Source organism: Oncorhynchus tshawytscha, linkage group LG21 (genome assembly GCF_018296145.1).
Source record: "Oncorhynchus tshawytscha isolate Ot180627B linkage group LG21, Otsh_v2.0, whole genome shotgun sequence".
NCBI classification, from domain to species: Eukaryota; Metazoa; Chordata; class Actinopteri; order Salmoniformes; family Salmonidae; genus Oncorhynchus; species Oncorhynchus tshawytscha.
In genome coordinates, this window is record NC_056449.1 from 4,575,225 (window position 1) to 4,599,366 (window position 24,142).

At 41.8% G+C, this 24,142-nt stretch overlaps 1 protein-coding gene across 1 annotated transcript in view; it reads right to left on the minus strand.

The window, feature by feature from the left end:
* Positions 1–19,418: 19,418 nt before the first annotated feature.
* Positions 19,419–24,142, minus strand: part of LOC112220738 (receptor expression-enhancing protein 2) — a 32,376-nt gene continuing 27,652 nt past the window's right edge. Inside the window, exon 8 of the mRNA XM_024382597.2 lies at positions 19,419–23,569. Coding sequence (XP_024238365.1) covers positions 23,480–23,569 — 90 coding nt within the window. The 3' untranslated portion in view covers positions 19,419–23,479. The remainder of the gene's footprint in view (positions 23,570–24,142) is intronic.

The window sequence follows — 24,142 nt, forward strand, 5'->3', positions numbered from 1 at the left end:
GTCTCTGTGTCAGGATTATCTTTCCATCCATCTGACCAGATGCTGCTGAGAACACCTAGAGACTGTCAAGGTCAAAGCTCCACCACTGGGTGGCAGCCAGCTGTCTATCTGGCCAATCAGGTGGGTGGATGGGCCACGTTGTGTTCTCTCTTACCGTCAGGGATTCATAGAGATAAGATATAAGTAAGTATAGAGAAAGTATAAGGCTGAAGAAGGGTGTAAGAGATGGATAGGGGAGAAGGGGTGGGGTAAGGGGCAGAGGTGGAGTTATAGGTGCAGGGATGAGGAGGGAGAGAGGAACTGGAGAGAGGGTGGAGGCGGGGGCGGAGAGGAGAGGAGGGGAGCCAATCGTCTCGCTCACTTGACCCATCGAATTACCACGGTGACGGTTAACTAGCATGGAGGTAAGGTCTAGTAATTACAGAATTGTGTCTCGGACAAGAGGTCACAGACACGCACGCGAACATGCACGCACACACATACTCGCAGCTCACACACATGTTGCTATGGATACCTGCAATCCTCTCTGCGTTGGCACTGGAAGACAGAAAGCGAGAGAGAGAGGGGAGAAGATAAAGAGATGAGAGGAGAGAGGAAAGCAAAAACAGAGCGTACAAAGGCGAGTGCGATGGAAACAACCAACATAAGCCTACATTAGCAGCGTGGTGTGTCTTTGGACATAGTGTCAGACACTTCAGAAGACAAAATTAAAATCTCTCTCTAAAAACAATATCTCTAAGGTTAGGAGAAAACACGGCAAACTAACCATCAGACATGAAAACAGTATGCTGTAACAGCTTTTAACTGTAATCCATAGCTACAATTTGCATTTACGTGCATGAGAAGACAGAGAAAGTGTGGACACGATAACTCCATGAAATGTACTGTAAAGAACACACGCACACAATTAAAGAGTGGCTGCCTCTGAAAAGCATCTAATCCCTTTGTAAACAGCCAATGTGGCATCGATATGAGTCAGAAACATGTATTCTAGTGTCAAAATTGATTACAAAGTGTAAAATGGGATAATTTTGGTCATGAAGTCAGTCTCGTCTCAAACAGAGTTTGGAACCTGAGTGTGTCACAATGAGCTAATTGAAGGTTGGGTTTGGATTACAAATACGTCAACAATTCATGCCCCCTTTTACCAAGCGCCACTCGACTCCTATGAAAAGGACACACCATCATGAGGCCTCTGATAGTGACCCGAGTTACTGCCCGGTTGACACAGACGGCTTCATCAACAACAACAGGTAATATATGCTATGTCAAATGTGAAAAGTTGTATAAAAAAAAAATACCCAGCTTGATAAACTAGTAAGCTAATTACCTAGCCAAGCAGATACGACTAGTAGAGTCATTTTGGTTGTGAAGTGCATTAGCAAAAATCTTGGTCCTTTCTTTAGAACAAAATGCTATTTACCACCCTCTCTGTCAACACCACCTTATAAGATTGTTTGCTGCAGTTGATCGAGAGATGTCCCGTTTGCAGCCGAACATGCAGCAAGAGGGCCCTCATCAGCATCATCCAGACATGCCCTTGCTGTGAGCATTCCTATGAACGGAACAGTCAGCCACATGCTTGCAAGTAATCCAGCCAGCAACCTTCACGTGACTGCTGCAACAGCTTTCACAGGCTCATAACTTGTACACATTTTTTTAATTTAACTTTTATTTAACTAGGCAAGTCAGTTAAGAACAAATTCTTATTTACAATGATGGCCTACCAGGGAACAGCGAGCTAACTGCCTCGTTCAGGGGCAGAACGACAGATTTTTACCTTGTCAGCTCAGGGATTCGATGCAGTAACCTTTCGGTTACTGGCTCAACGCTCTAACCACTAGGCTACCTGCCACCCCAAATACAGAAGGCCACCCCAAATACAGAAGGTAACCCATTCATTTATGTAAACTGACATATTTTTTAAAAAATGTTCCTACTTTTTTGATGCATACAGATGTCGGATCTTAACTTGATCCCTTCATTGTCGCAGAGAATTTCTCTGCTGCATTAGGAAATTCAAATGAGCCTTGTGAGTGGCTGAAAATTAGCAGTTCTCTTTCTGTACCTATGGGGGCAGTAGAGTCATTGGGATCAGAGCTTGCTATTAAAATAATATTCTAGGTCCTACTACAGCAACATTCAAATGTACAAAAATATACCTGAAATGCAGCCATACAAATCAACAACCGTTGTTTTATATACACTATACTGTATATATACAAAAATATGCGGACACCCCTTGAAATTAGTGGATTCAGCTCTTTCTGCCGCACCCGTTGCTGACACGTTGCAACACCAGCACAATAACTGTTCGTCGGGAGTTTCATGAAATGGGTTTCCAAGGCCGAGCAGCTGCACACAAGCCTAAGATCACCATAATGCCAAGCGTCGGTCTAAGTAGTGTAAAACTCGCCACCATTTTACTCTGAAGCAGGGGAAATGCGTTCTCCGGAGTTTAAAAAAATCAAGCTTCACCACCTGGCAGTCCGACGGACAAATCTGGTTTTGGTGGATGCCTGGAGAGCGCTACCTGCCCCAATGCATAGCACAAACTGTAAAGTTTAGTGGAGGAGGATTAATGGTCTGGGGCTGTTTTTGGTTTGGGGCTGTTTTTTTCACAGTGAAGGGAAATCTTAACACTACAGGATACAATGACATTCTAGACGATTCTGTGTTTCCAACTTTGTGGCAACAATTTGGGGAAGGCCCTTTTGCCCCCATGCACAAAGCGAGGACCAAACAGAAACGGTTTGTCGAAAACGGTGTGGAAGAACTTGACTGGCCTGCACAGAGCCCTAACCTCAACCCCATTGAATACCTTTGGGTTGAATTGGACCGCCGACTGCTAGCCAGGCCTGCTAATCGCCCAACATCAGTGCCTGACCTCACTAATGCTCTTTTGGCTGAATGGAAGCAAGTCCCCACAGAAATCTTCCAACATCTAAATGAAAGCCTTGCCAGAAGAGTGGAGGCTGTTATAGCAGTAAAGGAGGGGACCAACTTCATATTAAAGCCCATGATTTTGGAACCAGATGTTTGACAAGCAGGTGTCCACATACTTTTGGTCATGTAGTAAAGTTTAATAATACAAGATAGATATTGGTTTCCACTAGGCTATGACATACAAGTGTTAAGGGTATGGTAAGGTCAACATTGAGTTCAATTGTGGCCTGGGGTCGTCTAGCAGTTAGGGCCACTATATAGGGCCACTATATTCAGCATTAACATATAGGCCTAACATGTTGGCGTGAGTTTGATTCCGCCCCACGCCCTTCTGGCACAAATAACTCAATCCCCCCGATTGACTAGATTAATTACACATTTTTCTCATGTTGACAATCCAGGGATATTTTTACCCCTGATCTTGATAAGAAATGACCATACCAGACACTTTTAGATAGCATAAATAGTAAATTAATAAAATAATAACAATAGGCTACGCCAACATTAGTTTCCATTCATATAAATTGTCAGGTAAGATGCCACAGTATACTTTATTTATATTGCACGAAATGATTGTCAAATAGATAAATCCCCCTTAGTCTGTTCAAAAAGGACAATCCACCCAACCCCTCTTTTACGCTGCTGCTACTCTCTGTTAGATCATCTATGCAAAGTCACTTTAACTAATCCTACATGTACATATTACCCCAAATAGCCCGACTAACCAGTGCACCCGCACATTGACTCTGTACCACCTGTATATAGCCTCGCTACTGTTATTTTTTAAACATTTTTTAAAATTTCTATTCCTTTACTTATCTATTGTTTACCTAATACCTTTTTTTTCTCTTCTTTTTTTTAAACAAAAAACTGCACTGTTGGTTAAGGTCCTGAAAGTAAGCATTTCACTGTAAGGTCGACTCCACCTGTTGTATTCGGCGCACGTGACAAATACACTTTGACTTGATTTGTTTGTTCCAATTACGATACCAACCAGACGGCGAACATATCTTGAAAGACTTTGGTTGCAAGCAAGACTAAATTTAAGGGAACACCAATATCATCTTTTAGGGAACGGTAATGAGGTGACCAATAATGGTTGCTATTGAGATCAGCTGTGCAGGTGAATTTAGCATGTATTGATGGTTTAACAAGACCAGCTGGAGATAATCAAGTGCCATCGATGTTTGCCATAGGCTTCTTGTTTGTTATTTGATTAGATTACAATCTGTTAGCCTTATCCATTGTCACAGTTTGTGTTTCCCTGGCTGAGTTGATGAGCTGATTTGGCCCATCAGATTGACATATGTAGGCCTACTGAAGAACGATCAACTCTCCTCCAGTGTAGATGCTCGCCAAAGGTTTTATAGTTAAAGCTATGTATACTTTGTCAATATAGTTATGGTCTTTAGTCTCACTTGAAAGCGTGTATTGTGTGACTTTAATATTTTACTTTTTGAGCCTATCCAAAGAGGATTTCGTTGAGCTAAGACACTTTTTTGATATGTAAATGATCAGACTATTATTTTCACTTCTTGAAAGCATTTAAATAAACGCAATTAACCATTGGGCCTAATGTAGGTTCAGACTGGTCACTAGATCACCCAGCACTCATGAGGTTCGGGGCCGGAGCGCACTGCTTAGCCCACCGCGAGCACTAAAAATACTATGATACATTGTTTAAAAAAAAGCCTTCCCCAAACCATATCCCTACCCTTAAGCACTCGGAATGAATGCCTAAGCTGTTAACCTTGGAGTTGTTTCTGTCTTAAGCTTGTAACCACAAGGAATTAATAGACATTCATCCATGAGTCAAAGGGCAGTGGGCCGAATTCAACCCATGCCGTCTCTGGCATATGTGTGCTGGGGTCAGTGGCTGTAAGCGCAAGACCACACAGGCACTGAGGAAAACCAAAATAATGTATTCTGCCTATTGCTTGCCTTCAACATGAAAGAAAACAATTCACAGATTTTCTAAAAATACATCTACCATCTACAAATATGTAAACGTATTGTAATTCACAGAATTCACACGAGAAGCGCTGTAGCCTGCACGTAGCTTACATAAGGTAGCCTACAATATAGATACTGTACTGCATTGTATACAAATACCGCTTCAAGCTGCCCCTGGCGTCGATTCAAAATATTTCTTCAGATATTCGAATCCTCCTGAGCGAAAAGGAGTCAAATTAAGATCCGACATCTGTATAATGTACCGGGCATAACGTAGCCAGGTGGAACCAACCTGGTCACTGTTTTCACCATTCTATTTCACTTCACATTTTATATCTGAAGTGAAAGTGAAATAAAAAGGTGAACGCATCGATCAGGTTGGTTCAGCCAGGCTGATCATAACCACCATTGATAATGTAATCAGTGCACTGTGTGTGTGTTTGTGTGTGCGTGCGTGTGTGTATCTGACTGACTGACCAGTATCTTTGATGAAGGGCCAGAATCTGATCAACGCTGCTATGGGGCTCTGACAAAGACTTCACCTCTTGCCTGCTCACCAACTGTCGTTGATGGGGGGAACAGAATTAGGTCAGTTTAGTCTGACCTGTTCAAACTTCAACATAGTATCTGTTTTTGTGCCAGATGTCACCTAACAGTGACTATGTGTGTATGTGTTCACAGACACCTGTATGGAACCAGCACTTGGGAGACTTTCAAGATGACATGATGGAGTCCAGACTGACAGACGGGCTTGTTGCTGATGGCTCTGAATGGAGAGAGACCTTGCGCTCAACAATTATACAAGACACATCTATTATTTTTGATCGTGTTTTTGTTATTATTGAATCAAATGGTATTATCAATGGTTGAATGGTACAGTATCTGTATCGACTGTGAATGACAAAAGTTGAAAGTCAAGTGCCATATTTTCACATTGTTATATTAAGCAGAACACTGCTTCTACAGTATTCTGTGAAGGACGGTTTATTCTACATGGAACTGTTACACTTGAAAGTGATCAAAACACTCTGTTTAGAACATCTACGTTAGTTCAGCAATTGCATTCTTCTCATATTACTCTGTAGGCTACTCTATGAGAACACAGAAATGAGAAGAGTGCCTTCCTCCTGCCTCTCATATCTGCCTGAAGTTATTGTACCCTGCCTGCTGGGTCCATGAGACAAACTCTGTCATATGCATGATGGAGTGTCCACCCCTCCTCCTGCCACCTGACTGCAGGTGTCCATAAACCTGTAAAACATTACCCACTGGAGACTTGAAGACAGAACTTCACCCAGAAGGCTGTTCGTGTCAGTGTGTTAGACAGCCAACTCCTTAGATTTGGGCAAATTGACCATAGAAATCGAAATGCCAGTCTAGTTCTGGTTAGACAGCTGAAGTTGTACTCTACACACAACTGATGTTGATTTGTTAGGTAAACCTGTAGGCACACTGTCTTTATAAGCACATCAAATATATTTACAGCAAAATGGTTTTGTCTTTGCAACACGAACCCATCCAGCGATTTTCTTTTGCTGATGTATCTACACTCAAGCTGGGCGATGTTTGTTCAATGTACACATGTAGCTTACACCAATAGGCATATTCGTTCTGAGATTTGTCTCCCGGGAAAGATCTAACAGCGGACATAAGGCGAGACAAGACTAGCCAGTTATAGAATATTGCGTTGTAGAACAGCTGAGCTGACTGAAGACCATGGGCATTCAACTTGCAGTAGTTGATATCGTTTCCACGGTAACGTGTATTTACATGATGTGAAACGTTGAAACTAATTTGCAAGCTACTTTCATAGCAGGGTGTTGTAAGACCGAGAGTCTTACGAAACACATTCCAGACACTGGCTCTCGCTAACTTGCCATAACTGATTTGACAGATAAATATCAGATAGATTGGATAGCCAGCTTCAGCTATCACCAAGCTATGCTAGCTAACTGCTGTGAGCTTGGCAAAACACAAGGTCAGCAAAGGCTTTAACGCGGCTAGGGTGACCAGACGTCTCCGTTTTCCGGGGACAGTCCCCGGAAATGTCCCCGTTTTTAACTGTGCGTTAAAAACAGACTGCAAAGTGAAATAATATTATACGTGGCAAGACCGGGCAGCAGAGCCTACCGGTTAACGTCTCAGTCGCGTTGTGCTTGTTTCGTCCAGCAGAGGGGGCTGCTCGCTACAGCAGCTTCACTCACTCTTCCTCTACTAACTACTTGCTCACGCTAGTTTTAGAGCAAACTGCTGTGGAAAACTCGGCCAGAAGCTAGCAAGTGTCAAGTGAATCCACAACATCACCACAAACAAACAAAGTTACACTCGTTTGAGATACTACCTAATTATGTTATAATGTCACAATGTATTATATAGATGATCTGCTCTATAAGGTTTTAAATAGGTCATGCTAGCTAACATTAGCTATGTCGACTAAGTTATCTAGCTAGGTTAGCCAGATATTGTCATGGTAGCAATTTTTTTTTTAAACGTTCACATGTAAACATGCAGTGGACGGGCTATTTTGAAAATATGATTATATTAAATTAATGCACAATTAATTATGATAATATTTATTTGTAAATTACAATTTTAATGGTTTGGCATTATAAGTAGTGTGAAAATACATTTTGACATTTTCATAGATAACATTAGCATAATGTTTTCTGTTGGAGAGTGGAGAGGAGGAAGACTGGATAGGAAGAAGAGTGAAAGAGATAGAGGAGGAAAGGTAAAGATATGATTACAGAGCCTGCCAATTTATTATTGCAAACCATTTTTTAAATATAAAATACAACAATGAGGCAAGCAATGGGAATCTGTTCACCAAAGTATTTTATCTAATAGTGTACTATTTATTATTAAAGATTGGAGAAGAAGGAGAAGGGAAAATTAAGGGAGTAAAAAGAGTGAAGTGAGGATAGTGTGGAAGAGTGAGGTGGAAAGGTAAAGAGAAGGAAAGGAAGAAAGAGGAAGACGAGTGAAGAAAAGAGGAGGAGAAGAAAAAGTTAAGAGAGTTAGAAGAGTGACACAAGGAGAGTGAAGAAGAACAGACAGAGGAGGTACAATGGCTCTTTCCAAGAAACGGCCATTTTAATGACAACATGATGAGAGAATTTCCATTTATACACTCCGGTCAAGACGATAGATTGGTTAACTGCACCCTTTGTAATTCCTCTTTTTCAATTGGCAGCGGGGGAAGAACGGCAGTGGTAGAACATCAACAGAAGAAAAAGCATAAAGCCTCTCTGATTGCCCGTGTTGGTATGCCCTCTGTCACCACATTCTTCAAGAAGGTAGAGCCTTCCCAAGAAGAATATGATTTAGCTGTGCAGGAGGGTGTGTTTGCATACCACACTATGTGACACAATCATAGTTACAGATCTATGGGCTGCACAGCACAACTGACACGACAGTTTATGAGCCGAAGTTTACATGTGCTAGGACAAAATGTGAAGCCATAGTGAGTAATGTGTTAGTACCATGGGCAACTACTTTGGTAACACAGGACCTAGACCAGGTTGAATTTGTGTCCCTGTCCATTGGTGCATCCAATGGTGGACATGTAAAAGCTGCTGCCAATAGGAGTCAGATATTGTAAGATATATGATGGCAGCACATCTGTGGAAACAAAACTGCATGATTTTGTTGAATTGAAAGGAGAAACAGCAGAGGAGATTGCAGCTGAGGTCCTGGTGGTCATCCCAAAAAATGTAACTGCAAAACAAAGTCGTGGCATTCTCTGCCAACAACACAAATACCAACTTTGGAGGACTGAATAGGCTGGGGAGGATCAATGTCCATACCAAAGTTAAAAAATGCTCTGCAGCAGGAGGTGATTGGCTGAGGTTGTCCTGCCCACATCATTCATAACACGGCCAGAACAGCTTCGGATATGATTCCCCTTGATGTTGAGTACCTGCTCACAAAGATATTTGGATATTTTCACCGTCAGAGTAGAAAGACTGTAGAGCTTTTGTGAGTTTGTTGGCCAGGAGTACCATAACATTTTAGGACACAGCAATGTTTACTGGGTGTCCATGCTCCCTGCTCTAGAAAGAGTGCTGAAAATGTATGTGCCATTGAAATCCTTTTTTCTTTCTGAAGACAAATGCCCTGTTGTCCTGTGAGCAATGTTCAAAGATCCACTGACTGAACTTTGGCTGGCCTTTGTCCATGGAAACTTGACCATATTCAGTGACATGATCAAGATGCTTGAATGCCAGGACCGCTGTGCTGTGGAGTCAGCTGCAATTCTGAGAAACATTGAGGCAAAATTTACTGCAAAATGTGATGCCAACTTCATTCCGGTTTTGGTCAGAGGACTTCTGAGAGAGCTAGAGGGAAATGGAGCAATGTCTAAAGAGAGCTTTCCCAAAACATCCCAATCATTCTTCACTACGGCTGTGAACTACTTGCAAGCATGGGGAAAGCACACAGATAATCTAAAATATTTACATGGTCTCCTTTTGAAAAGGCAACCTCAGCGTGAAGAGATCCAGAAGGCAGCAGGCACACTGCAGGAAAAATGCCCCAATGTGACCATCAATGAGGTTGCATTGTTTGACGAGGTTACTGGCCTGCAAGAGTTCCTAAAGGGGGGGATCGCTTGAAGAATGGAAAACATCTGAGACACCGCTTAGTCAGAGATGGAGCACGGTGGTTACCCACTTCAAAGAGAACGACATCCCACACACTAACGTGGCTAGATTAGCATCTGTTGTCATGTGCTTACCTGGAAGTAATGCACCAGTCGAGAGAGTGTTCTCCCAAATGAATGATATATGGACAGCAGCAAGAAATGGGTTCACTGTTCCTACCATCAAGGCCATGCTTATTGTGAAGACAAACTTCAACCTCCCCTGCCGGGGTTTCATGGAGAAGCTGGCCAAAGACAGAGCAATCCTGAAGAAGATACATTCTTCTGAGAAATATACAGATTAGATTGGTATTAGTATATTATGTAGTTACCAACCTCATCACCGTCTTATTTCTTTATTATGTTGTTAAGTATTTCACATATACTATTGTCTGTTTTTTCAGTTTTGCTCATGTTCTCTTCTGCTCTTATTCTACCCAGACTACCAGGACCACTGAAAGGCTGTTCAGATTGGACAGTTCTGTCTCGTCTGTAATGTTTCTGTAGTATAGTTGTTTTCTCTATCACAGTGTGCCTGTTAGACTAAATACATGTAACCGGAATTGTCCTCCTTTATTATTTTATAGATAATAACATCGTATATTTTAATGATATATTTACCGCCAAACTGGAAATGTCCCCGGTTTTAATTTCAGAAATCTGGTCACCTTACTTTAGCCTACACATATAACTGAATTAGCTGACCATCTTGAGATGGCAAGTCAGTCAAGTCCTCAACATCAAAACTTTGTTCTCTCCATAGAAAAGATAGCTCAGCTTACCTCGCTGTACTCACTACTGCACTTGTTTGTTGTGATTGATTGGCAAACACACACCCAAGAAACAACCCACATGAAATCAAACCCCAAAGAGAACTCTTGTTTGCCAAATCAGAACATTTAAACACTTTTCATTACCCATTTTTTCTCTGTCCCTTTTCTCTCACAGCCCTCTCTCTCTCTCTGACACACTGACTGATGTTAGTTGGCAGTAGGTGTTGCGTGGCCCTCCACAGCAGAGCCCAGTGGTTGATGGGATAGGACAGAGCAGACTACACTACCGTAACTCCACTACATGATGCCAAGAGCAACCAGAAGGACTCCAGAAGTTTCCAGAAACAAAACTATTCAACCAGATACACCCTGGCATATTGACCTTACCCTGCAAACATCACTACTAACACCCAACGCACATATACACACGCAAACACCTCTGAACTTTAGACAAATAGGTCTTGACACTCTGACCCATCTCCTTAGCCCATTGCCAACACCCTTAAACACTAGTGAACACACGCGGTATGGAGCTTGACACGTTGCATAAGCCGTCACTGAGCATCTCTCTCCAATCCGTAGTGTAATGGTAACACCACACCACACCACACTGAACAGGCATTGAGGTGCAGTTCTAGGAATTCTATGGCCTACTTAACATGGCTTTGCCATGTGATGCTTGTGGGGTATTTTTAAGGTATAAGAAACACAAGACATGGCTTAGATCTTAGTTGGTAGGTTGTGGACAATGTTTGGGGGGTATAAATCTTTTAGGTAAATGTTAGTTAGATTAAGAAACAAAAGATGGTGCAACATAAAGTTCCCATTTACCCTGTTCTTGAGCCAAACTTCCTGGTAATACAGAGAGTAGACTGTTTGAGGGGACTCGTTTCATCATTCCAGAGCAGACACTTGTTAGGGACTTTGTCCAACATACTGGATATGGGAATAGCACATGCCAGGGTATATACCGCCACCTAGAGTCGACATCACTTCCCTTCCAACTCGTCTCCATTTTCTCTCCCATTAGCAAAGTACGCCACCCAGAGTTCACTCCACAAACTGAGTGATGTGCCCCAGAACTGAGGCTTGGGTGATTCAGTCAGTACAAAACTGTATTTTTGCTCATTCACTCCTTTATGTTATTATAAGAGTTTGCATGAGTAATAAAGGACTACCAATGGAGTTTGCACTACTACCAATGGTCCTAGATTATGAGATGATTTTGAGCAAAACCACTGTACCGTAGAGCTGATATGTACAGTTGAAGTCAGAAGTTTACATGCAACTTAGCTAACTACATTTGAACTCAGTTTTTCACAAATCCTGACATTTAATCCAAGTACAAATTCCCTGTATTAGGTCAGTTAGGATCACCAAGAATGTGAAATGTCCGAATAATAGTAGAGAGAATGATTTATTTCAGCTTTGTCCATTGTCCATTTGGAAGACCCATTTGCGACCAAGCTTTAACTTCCTGACGGATGTCTTGAGATGCTGCTTCAATATATTCACATCATTTTCCAGTCTCATGATGCCATCTATTTTGTGAAGTGCACCAGTCCCTCCTGCAGCGAGGCACCCCCACAACATGATGCTGCCACCCCCGTGCTTCACGGTTGGGATGGTGTTCTTCAGCTTCAAAGCCTCCCCCTTTTTCCTCCAAACATAACGATGGTCATTATGGCCAAACAGTTCTTTTTTTGTTTCATCAGACCAGAGGACATTTCTCAAAAAAGTACGATCTTTCTCCCCATTTGCAATTGCAAACCGTAGTCAGACTTTTTTTATGGCCGTTTTGGAGCAGTGGCTTCTTCCTTGCTGAGCAGCCTTTCAGGTTATGTCGATATAGGACTCGTTTTACTGTGGATATAGATACTTTTGTACCTGTTTCTTCCAGCATCTTCACAAGGTCCTTGGCTGTTGTTCTGGGATTGATTTGCACTTTTCAAACCAAAGTACGTTCATCTCTAGGAGACAGAACACATCTCCTTCCTGAGCAATATGACAGCTGTGTGGTCCCTTGGTGTTTATACTTGCGTACTATTGTTTGTACAGATGAACGTGGTACCTTCAGGCATTTGGAAATTGCTCCCAAGGATGAACCAGACTTTTTTCTGAGGTCTTGGCTGATTTCTTTTGATTTTCCCATGATGTCAAGCAAAGAGGCACTAAGTTTGAAGGTATTTAGATTTGTTTAACACTTTTTTGGTTACTACATGATTCCATAGGTGTTATTTCATAGTTTTGATGTCTTCACTATTGTTCTACAATGTATAAAATAGTAAAATAAAGAAAAACCCTTGAATGAATAGGTGTGTCCAAACTTTTGACTGGTACTGTATGTTGGTAGTATGAGGGCGAACAGAGCTAATGACATGTGACCCCTCATATATCACCAATAATGCTAAGTAGGCTTACAGTGCATTCGGAAAATATCCAGACTCCTTGACAATTTCCCAATTTTTTTACATTATAGCCATATACTAAAATATATGAAATTGTATCTTTCCCATCAATCTACACACACTACCCCATAATTACAAAGAAAAAAACAGTTGTATATTACATTTACACAAGTATTCAGACCCTTTACTCAATACTTGTTGAAGCACCTTTGGCAGCGATTAGTGTCTTCTTGGGTATGACGCTACAAGCTTGGCACACCTGTATTTCAGGAGTTTTTCTCATTCTTCTCTACAGATTCTCTCAAGCTCTGTCAGGTTGGATGGGGAGCGTTGCTGCACAGCTATTTTCAGGTCTCCCCACATATGTTCGATCAGGTTCTGGCTGGGCCACTCAAGGACAATCAGAGACTTGTCCCGAAGCCACTCCTGCGTTGTCTTGGCTGTGTGCTTAGGGTTGTTGTCCAGAGTCTGAGGTTCTGGGCGCCCTGGAGCAGGTTTTCATCAAGGATCTCTCTGTACTTTGCTCCGTTCATCTTTCCCTTGATTCTGACTAGTCTCTGTAAAAACATTCCCAGAGCATGAAGTTGCCACCACCATGTTTCACCGTAGGGATTGTGCCAGGTTTTGTCCAGACGTAACGCTTGGCATTCAGGCCAAAGAGTTCAATCTTGGTTTCATCAGACCAGCGAATCTTGTTTCTCATGGTCTGAGAGTCCTTTAGGTGTCTTTTCACAAACTCCAAGCGGGCTGTCATGTGGCTTCCGTCTGGCCACTCTACCATAAAAGCCTGATTGGTGGAGTCCTGCGCAGATGTTTGTCCTTCTGGAAGGTTCTCCCATCTCCTCAGAGAAACTCTGGAGCTCTGTCAGAGTAACCATCGGGTTCTTGGTCACCTCCCTGACAAAGGCCCTTCTCCCCCGATTGCTCAGTTTGGCCGGGCGGCCAGCTCTAGAGTCTTGGTGGTTCCAAACTTCTTCCATTTAAGAATGATGGAGGCCACTGTGTTCTTGGGGAACTTCAATGCTGCAGAATTTTGGTACCCTTCCCCAGATCTGTGCCTCAACACAATCCTGTCTCGGAGCTCAACGGACAATTCTTTCGACTTCATGGCTTGGTTTTTTGCTCTGACATGCACGGTCAACTGTGGGACCTTATAAAGACAGGTGTGTGCCTTTCAAAATCGACTCCAATCAAGTTGTAGAAACATCTCAAGGTTGATCAATGGAAACAGGATGAGCCTGAGCTCAATTTCAAGTCTCATAGCAAAGGGTCTGAATACTTACGTAAATAAGGTATTTCTGTTATTTGTAATAAATGTGCAAACATTTCAAAACACTTGTTTTTGCTTTGTCATTATGGGGTATTGTGTAAATTGATGAGGGGGGGGGGAATTATTTAATTTTAGAATAAGGCTGTAAAGTAACAAAATGTTGAAAAAGGGAAGTGGTCTGAATTATCTTCGAATGCACTGGATGTATTGATATGTAGCTATGTGTGCCATTTTTAAATGTGTGTAGTTCTGTTCTTGAGCTGTTCTTGTCTATTAATGTTCTCTATTATGTCATGTTTCATGCTAACGCAACAGCTAATGCGGATCCTAATAAAATTCTAATAAAAAATGAACTAAATACTTTCCACGACCTATTGGATTACTAAAATGTGCATACATGCTGCATATTCATTTATTAAGGTTGAAAGCTAAAGATTCATTTTAAAAGGGAACTGCTTCATAGAAACAACTTCTCTGGTTATAAACGCCCTATGTAGCATCGATATAAGTCCGAAACATAAATGATAATGTCAACATTACTTCAAAGTGTAAATACGATAATTTGTTCCATGAATTCAGCCTTGTCCAAAACAAGATTTGAGTATGTATGGGTTGGGTGTGCATTATTTACATACCCACTTTTGCTAATGATGTCCAATTGCCTAGAGACAATAAGTTGCAGTCTGTGCCCAGTTGCCATGTGTTGTGGACATGTTGTCAAGTCTGCAACGCACTCAAATGGGCTTTCATAAAGTTGGTGCAAACTTCTAATACATTGAACAATATTGAGCAAGATGGCAAGGAATGGACAACATAAAACAAACGCACGACATGATTGCTGTGTCCGGTGTGTGGTGAGTAGCAAGCTAGCCAGTATGATACCAAAGATTTTGATTAAACACAGACCACAATAGATACACACAGCGAGGCATGGCTTAATGTAACCCGAGGAGGGTATGGCCAAAGGATACTCCCGTTACTACTATGTTAAATTGTCTACTTTGCTCATAACCCGAAAATGACTATTATTTTTTTAATTATCTTATAAACTTTTTGATTCGTCATTTTTACCATACTTCCACGATGTCTTAAATCAACAAACTACATCATACCTAAAAACACTTTGTCTTTGCATGGAATGTACGTCATGATTATCAGCCAACGAGATGATTCCAACAGACTTTCTTCAACTAGCTAGTTAACCCTGATTTTAAGATGCCGAAAAGTTGTGTATCATTTTGTTAGACAAACTTCATGGTTTCAGGCTATTACACCGCAATGATGATGGAAAGCAGTGAGCTCCAGTTACACGATTAATTTATGTGTGTTCGAAGCACTTTATCACCGGTAAGTCGCTAACACTTATTTGTATTTAACTAGCTATGCGTATTGATAAAGCTAGCTAGTTAGCTTGTAGTACGAACTAGTGAGCTGTATCTGTCCAAATAACGACTATAATATTCTTATGCACTTGTATATTACGCAAACCTGGAGATTCCACCAAGCAGGCGCAAATATCACCAAAGGCTGCTTTATTTGGTAGGGTTGTCTCCCCAGCTGGTTTACAGCAAGTTGAAAGGACATATAGGCAAGCCAACAAGAATCAACTTTTCTAAATACCTAGACAGTTCAAGGGCAAGCAAAGACTGGAAGAAGTAATGCAACATATCTAAGACTAGCGAATTAGACTGAGATTAGGTAACCGGCAAAAAAGGTAGGGGTAAACAAACATACAGTCAATAATACAGTCGAAAAAAAAGTCTATATACATTGTGTGCAAATGAGGTAAGATAAGGGAGGTAAAGCAATAAATAGGCCATGGTGGCGAAGTAATTACAGTATAGCAATTCAACTCTGGAATGGTAGATGTGCAGAAGATGAATGTGCAAGTAGAGATACTGGGGTGCAAAAGAGCAAGATAAATAAATACAGTATGGGGATGAGGTAGTTGGATGGGCTATTTACAGATGGGCTATGTACAGGTGCAGTGATCTGTGAGCTGCTCTGACAGCTGGTGCTTAAAGCTAGTGAGGGAGATAAGTGTTTCCAGTTTCAGAGATTTTTGTAGTTCGTTCCAGTCATTGGCAGCAGAGAACTGGAAGGAGAGGCGGACAAAGGAAGAATTGGTTTTGAGGGTGACCAGAAAGATATACCTGCTGGAGCGTGTGCTACAGGTGGGTGCTGCTATGGTGACCAGCGAGCTGAGATAAGGGGGGACTTTACCTAGCAGGGTCTTGTAGATGACCTGGAGCCAGTGGGTTTGGTGACGAGTATGATGCGAGGGCCAGCCAACAAGAGCGTACAGGTCGCAATGGTGGGTAGTATATGGGGCTTTGGTGACAAAACGGATGGCACTGTGATAGACTGAATCAGGCAGCGATCGGTTGAAGAGCATGCATTTAGTTTTACTTGTATTTAAGAGCAATTGGAAGCCACGGAAGGAGAGTTGTATGGCATTGTAGCTCGTCTGGAGGGTTATTAACAGTGTCCAAAGAAGGGCCAGAAGTATACCGAATGGTGTCGTCTGCATAGAGGTGGACCAGAGACACACCAGCAGCAAGAGCGACGTCATTGGTGTATACAGAGAAGAGAGTCGGTCCAAGAATTGAACCCTGAGGCACCCCCATAGAGACTGCCAGAGGCCCGGACAACAGGCCCTCCAATATGACACACTGAACTCTATCAGAGACTGCTTGCTGGTGACACTGTCAGTGATTTATTTAGAATTCAAGGCACACTTAACCAGCATGGCTACCATAGCATTCTGCAGCGATATGACATCCCATCTTGATTTAGCTTAGAGGGAGTATCATTTGTTTTTCAACAGGACATTGACCCAACACACCTCCAGGGTGTATAAAGGCTATTTGACCAAGGAGGATGAGTGTGATGGTGTGCTGCATCAGATGACCTGGCCTCCACAATCACCTGACCTCAACCCAATTGAGATGGTTTGAGAGGAATTGGACTGTAGAGTGAAGGAAAACAGCCAACAAGTGCTCAGCATATGTGGGAACTCCCTCAAGACTGTTGGAAAAACATTACAGGTGAAGCTGGTTGAAGAATAACAAGTGTGCAAAGCTGTCAAGGCAAAGGGTGGCTACTTCAAAGAATTTTGGTTACTACATGATTCCATGTGTTATTTATAATTGAAATCTTCACTATTATTTTACAATGTAAAAACTCAAGTAGTTGTGTCCAAACTTTTTACTGGTACTATATTAGAATGGAATTAGCAGATCTTGAGATGGCTAGTCAGTCAGGAGGAGAGGCGTCCTGCGCTTCAAACCTTCTCTCCATAGCAAAACTAGCTTAGTTTCTCACTGTCGCTAAGTTACTCACTACTATCCTTGTTTGTTGGTGATTGAATGGCAAAGACGCACCCAAGAAACACCCACATTAAACCCACAGTAATGGTCTCTCCATTTGTTATTAATCAGCACCGGAAGAAATAAACGCGGATTTGTGAGTGCAGTTCACCTTTAATCTTGGAATGCATGACAAGGTAATCTTTAAAGAGGGATGAAAGTAACATTAAACAAGGTGCAATATGTAGAAATCTCCATTTCCTGGTTGCTAAAATAGTTAGTGGGGCAAAAAGTATTTAGTCAGCCACCAATTGTGCAAGTTCTCCCACTTAAAAAGATGAGAGGCCTGTCATTTTCATCATAGGTACAATTCAACTAGGATTTTTTATGAATTTGCAAATTATGGTGGAAAATAAGTATTTGGTCAATAACAAAAGTTTCTCAATACTTTGTTATATACCCTTTGTGGGCAATGACAGAGGTCAAACATTTTCTGTTTTCACACACTGTTGCTGGTATTTTGGCCCATTCCTCCATGCAGATCTCCTCTAGAGCAGTGATGTTTTGGGGCTGTTGCTGGGCAACACAGACTTTCAACTCCCTCCAAAGATTTTCTATGGGATTGAGATCTGGAGACTGGCTAGGCCACTCCAGGACCTTGAAATGCTTCTTACGAAGCCACTCCTTCGTTGCCCGGGCGGTGTGTTTGGGATCATTGTCATGCTGAAAGACCCAGCCACGTTTCATCTTCAATGCCCTTGCTGATAGGTTTGCACTCAATATCTCACGATACACGGCCCCATTCATTCTTTCCTTTACACGGATCAGTCGTCCTGGTCCCTTTGCAGAAAAACAGCCCCAAAGCATGATGTTTCCACCCCCATGCTTCACAGTAGGTATGGTGTTCTTTGGATGCAACTCAGCATTCTTTGTCCTCCAAACACGACGAGTTGAGTTTTTACCAAAAAGTTATATTTTGGTATCATCTGACCATATGACATTCTACCAATCTTCTTCTGGATCATCCAAATGCTCTCTAGCAAACTTCAAACGGGCCTGGACATGTACTGGCTTAAGCAGGGGGACACGTCTGGCACTGCAGGATGTGAGTCCCTGGCGGCGTAGTGTGTTATTGACGGTAGGCTTTGTTACTTTGGTCCCAGCTCTCTGCAAGTCATTCACTAGGTCCCCCCGTGTGGTTCAGGGATTTTTGCTCACCGTTCTTGTGATCATTTTGACCCCACGGGGTGAGATCTTGCGTGGAGCCCCAGATCGAGGGAGATTATCAGTGGTCTTGTATGTCTTCCATTTCCTAATAATTGCTCCCACAGTTGATTTCGTCAAACCAAGCTGCTTACCTATTGCAGATACAGTCTTCCCAGCCTGGTGCAGGTCTACAATTTTGTTTCTGGTGTTCTTTGACAGCTCTTTGGTCTTGGCCATAGTGGAGTTTGGAGTGTGACTGTGAGGTTGTGGACAGGTGTCTTTTATACTGATAAGTTCAAACGGGTGCCATTAATACAGGTAACGAGTGGAGGACAGAGGAGCCTCTTAAAGAAGTTACATGTCTGAGAGCCATAAATCTTGCTTGTAGGTGACCAAATACTTATTGTCCACCATAATTTGCAAATAAATTCATTTTTTTTTTTTTAAATCATACAATGTGATTTTCTGGATTTATTTTTCTCTGTCATTTTGTCTGTCATAGTTGAAGTGTACCTATGAAAATTACAGGCCTCATCTTTGTAAGTGGGAGAACTTGCACAATTGGTGGCTGACTAAATACTTTTTTCCCCCACTAACTTAATATTTCAGTTTGTGACATTGTACCATGTAAACCGCTGCGAATTATAACCAAAAATATATTTTCAGCTGGTGTACAAAACTGAAAGTAAAACACGTAAAAAATAAACTTAATGGGAAGCATAGAAAAAGCACCCATAGAACCGATCTACCGCTTCGTAGACTTGCTTTCAATGAGTGACAGATCTATAACTCATTCATGAATTTGGTAGTTACCCAGAAGGTTACATACCTTTTTAAATAGAATAACTTTTTTAAATGATCAGTTACAAGTTATTGGCAATAAGGTATTATAATAGAAAACACAAGATAGATAAGGAGTGTAATAAGTTTTCTTTATTAGTAGCAGTTATTGGTACATGACTGTCATCCTTAATTACAGTGGAAGTATTGATAATTGGCAAAAACAATATTCATATCCAGAATATTCTCACAATGAGACTTCCTGTACACAATACTGATTATTGATTACTGATTCCAAAAATAAATATCCAAAAAATGAACATTAAAATGTCAAGTAATGTAATAACAGCTAGAAAGCGTTCAATAGGCCATCTTCTCTTCAGTGCAAACTGTAGCAAATTAAAACAGAAAAAAGTACACAATCGAATAGCCTTCGTGGAATATGCAGCCAGCCTGATAGAAAGGGGGGAGCAGACACTGTAAAAGACCGCTTCGGGCTACATGACTTCAAAACACAACATTTTCGGAATACCAGACTGAGAAATTCCCATTCTCTGAGCAAATTCCTACAGGACTGGGACAAGGAAAGCAACTGTTATTGGTCGTTCACTGATTAATTAAAATGGCTCTTCTTGAGACAGAAAAATCAAGAAGAGATTTTAAAAAAAACAATAAAAAAAAACAAGTAGCACTCTTCACAGAATAAGACTTTAGAGGGGTTGAGGTGCCTCCTCTTAAGGAAATCCAAAATGATTTAATTTTAAAACCCAAAAAGAATACAAATCAAGTCTTAAAAAGAAAAAAAAAAACTATGTATTCATGAAGAATAAGGCAAGCAAACTATTTTATACAATCAGAAAATTACTTTTACATCGTGTGTACATGGAAGTAACTTGTAACACTTCAGTATCTCTAAAACGGTTGGAGTATGTCTCCCACTACTGGTTCAAATCAGTGTCACACTGCATACAGCAGCAACACACAAGTGCAGTAGTCTCATGCTTTCAATTTAGACTCATTAAAAAGGGAACTCCAAATAAAACCTGCCCAAAGCAAAAAGGAACCCATAAAGCACGCCCAGTCCAAAAATCAACTCCTTACGTTCAAATGAACCCAACACAGTCCTGGATATGAGAGGATCAGATAGGTGTAAGACAAAGCACAACATGGTGGAAACTCAACCTAATCTACAAGGAAGCTAGGTGGTGCTCTTGTCACAGGTTTATTATTTTTTTTATATAGCTAATATAAAAAATGCAATCCTTTGCACTCTACCACAGTATCCAGGGGAGATTGACAAGAGGTGCCTGAGGGTAGGGACAAGGTTAGGGTTAGATTTCAGACAAGGCAATAGTTTAAAGGGCATTTGATTAGATGCCCTAAAGAACACTCGTCCAAAAACCCACCTGTATGCTATGGATGTATACATATTTTTAAAGAAAAACACTAGCAGGGCACATCGTTTTAACAGTTTTAGACACTATTGGAAGATCATTTATCCACAGTATCCTTACATCTATCTAACAGGGTAAGCCAGTTCCCACCATGTTTGAGGTGGCTACTGTCAGATGACGAGGATATGCTAGTTTAGCTGCTCTCTTTCAGAGAAACAACGATATGGTCGAGACCCTGGATTAACAGACATCTGGGCCCCGTGTCCTTAAAGCGCCTCAGCGTGGGAGTGCTGATCTAGGCCCTTCAGATTTGATTCCTTGATATGATTATAGGGACAGGTAGGGTCCCGTTCCTAGATCAGCACTCCTAATTGGAGACGCTTCGTGGATACAGGCCCAGAAGTAGAGATATGTCATGCATAACAAACCTATTCAGGAATATAAGTAGTGTGTGACATTAGTCATATAGGCTACAATAGTTGACAACACCTAGTGTGACAATTTAGGACTATGATAGTAGTTGATCCCTCAGATCAGTCTTCCTAATAGGGCACAACACCACCCTGACGCTAAATGTCAATTTAGAGTAACCAAATATAACCCTAAAGCACAAGTCTAACACAATTCAATTAAAATGTTTGGTTGTCAGACACAGGAGAGTACAGTATAGCTAGGCTAAAGCGCTGCAGTGTAAGACATTGATGTTATTGATGGTTATAATATTATGATGATTATGCTTATTGGTTCTGTGGTTGCCATGGCATCATAACATAGCCTAGGCAAAGAGCTCTAAATATTTATATATCCTTGATCCTACCCAATAAAGCAAAGGTTACTGAACTAATATATCCTGTGGTCTTGACTCTCAGAGTTGCAGGATTGAGATGAAAAGTCCATCTTTTGGCTTGATAGCTAGCGGTTTGTCTGGATTCAAAATAATCCGTTTTTTGTTTGTTTAATCCGTTTGGAAGGATTACAGCAAGAACTGCATTCTGTAGCCAGAGGTAGCAGAGGAAATTCAGGGACCGTTCAGGGAATGCTCCTAACAACTGTCAAGATGTAGTGGCTTTTCAGCAGCTGTGGCCTCACCCAGGTGGGCGCTACATTCCTGACTCCAATCGAGTGACTGACCATTCAGAAAAGCAGGTGGTGCACTGTTGTAGAGCTCTGGGCCCGTTTTTTCAGGCTCTCTTCGTTTCTCCTTGGCTGTCCCGTCGATGCCCTCTCCTCTGAACCTACAATGACTTTCCAGCTCAAATTGCCTCAACTTCATCCCAAAAACAGCAGATTTTCAAATCGCCATCATTTCAATGTTTCACTTTGTGCACGCTTTGAAAAGCGCTATACAAGTAAAAAATAAAAATAAACTTTCTTTAACCCAAGTATGCTAGGTCTGTGTAGCAGAGGCCTACTATGTACTGTCTGTACATTTGAGTCATTTAAAGAGGACCATTAACGTTGTCATCCTCAATGATTTTAAACGCATTATCAACATGTGGTTGTACTGAGTTTTAAATGAATCACATAAATGTTTGTGATTATAAGTGGTCATAGAATGCTAAATGTCATTCTGTCTCTATGCAGTTGGGTCAACAGAGAGGGGGAGGGGGGGGGAACAGAAGTGTGGTCACGTTCCAAAAATATAAACACGCAGAGACACAACACACACACAAAAGGTAATGACGCCTGAATCTGTGGGTCTTTCTGCTGGACTTTCTGTTCTGCACCGAGTGAGGATGGGTAGAGTTGTTCAGAGGGAGCACACACACACCGCTCTGTTCGTCGCTCTGCCAGCGCGTGACCAAGTGTTTATCAGTCTCGATGGGCACCACTGCTCCACAACAGCAGAGTGAATGATATGAGAAACCTTGGCATGAGCTTAACACAGTTAGAGATCTAAGTGCTCCCAGAATGTCCTCCGCTTTACAGAGACGACAAGACCGCCTCCATGTACAGACAGACTTCCCAAAGGGGATAGGGGCATGGCCCTATAGACTTCCACAGACAGCGTGAGACTGATCTCCGTTGTAAGGACATGTTGAGCAGAGCTAGTCTGTCCGGTCCACAACTCTTTTGCACCCCTCCCTCTCTCTCGCTCTTCCCTGGCCTCCCTGCTCTCTCCTCCAGACATGCCTAGTCCGCTATAGTACCTTCCCCTACATGGCAGCCTCAAACTACCTTCCAATAGAGTAGATAACATGCTGATTGGAATGCTGCCCTTAAAACACTGATCTAAGGCCAGTTTAGCATTGGATAACATAAGGACTCAGGCAGCTTAAGCTGATCCTGAGAAAGAATGCGTCTCCAATAATCCAGCAGGAATCTCCTGGCAAGACGCAAAAGCCCTCGCACATTGAGTGAGTTGAAGAGCCAGGGTGGATGCCCTATGCTCCTAAAGGGACCAAGAGGATTAAGTCAAGTCAATCCAGTGTGAGGCCTTGGAAAGACAACACAGAGAAGGCTGTAAAACAGTACAGGAGGAAGGAAGCAACACATTTTCAGTTCAGTTAACAGGCCATCACTGCCATTACCTCAAACAAAACATGCACTGATATCAATGACTATACAACCTCAAATGTAAGCAGCAGGTTAAATAAAAAGTGCTGTTGACATGAAGCTGGCCATACATATTAGTAGAACGAAACCTGTGAGTTGAAATGAAGCTGGGCATATATAGTAGAACGAAACCTGTGAGTTGCGCTTAACTGGCAAGAGTGACTGTCCAGACACACAGGTGTCTGTGTGTGTGTGTGTGTGTAGTAGCGTACAGTAGGGTGTAGATCGGGACAGTAGATTCCGGTATCATTGTGACTCGCCGTTGTTGCTGGCTATAGCTGTAGTGGCAGTCTTCTTCTTTGGCATCTTTTTCACCGTCTTAGTAGTAGTAGTCGTCTGACAGGAGGGAAGAGAGGCAAGGAGTTTACCGAAGAGAAAATTAGAATAAAGAAATGACAGAGCTCAAAAAAAAAAAAAGGTATTCAGAGAACTTGGACAAGGGCACAAGAGCCGTCTAACTCCACATTTTCAAAGTGAAAGAAAGTTAGATTTGCCAAATACATTTTTTACAAATCAACTGAAATATCATAATTTAATAAGTCTCCACCCCCCTGGAGTTAATACCTGGTGGAAGCACCTTGCAATTACAGCTGTGAATCATTTTCATAACATTTTTACCAACTTTGCTCATGCTCAGTACATTTGGTTGGGGATTATTGTTGGACAGCACATTTATTTCAGCACCCAAAGAATAGCTCGAAATGACACAGAACAATGTCGTGTGTAATTGCGGGCTATTCTTCAGGTGCTGAAATCTGTCGTTTTTGAAACTATATTTTGTGTAACGTCGACGCTCCAGTATGTCCACATTAGTCGCTGCTAAACGCCATCGTAAATCGTGGTGAATAATATATATTTTTTTACATTTAAGAGTAGAGTAGGATGAGGTTTCCCCTTAAACACTGATCT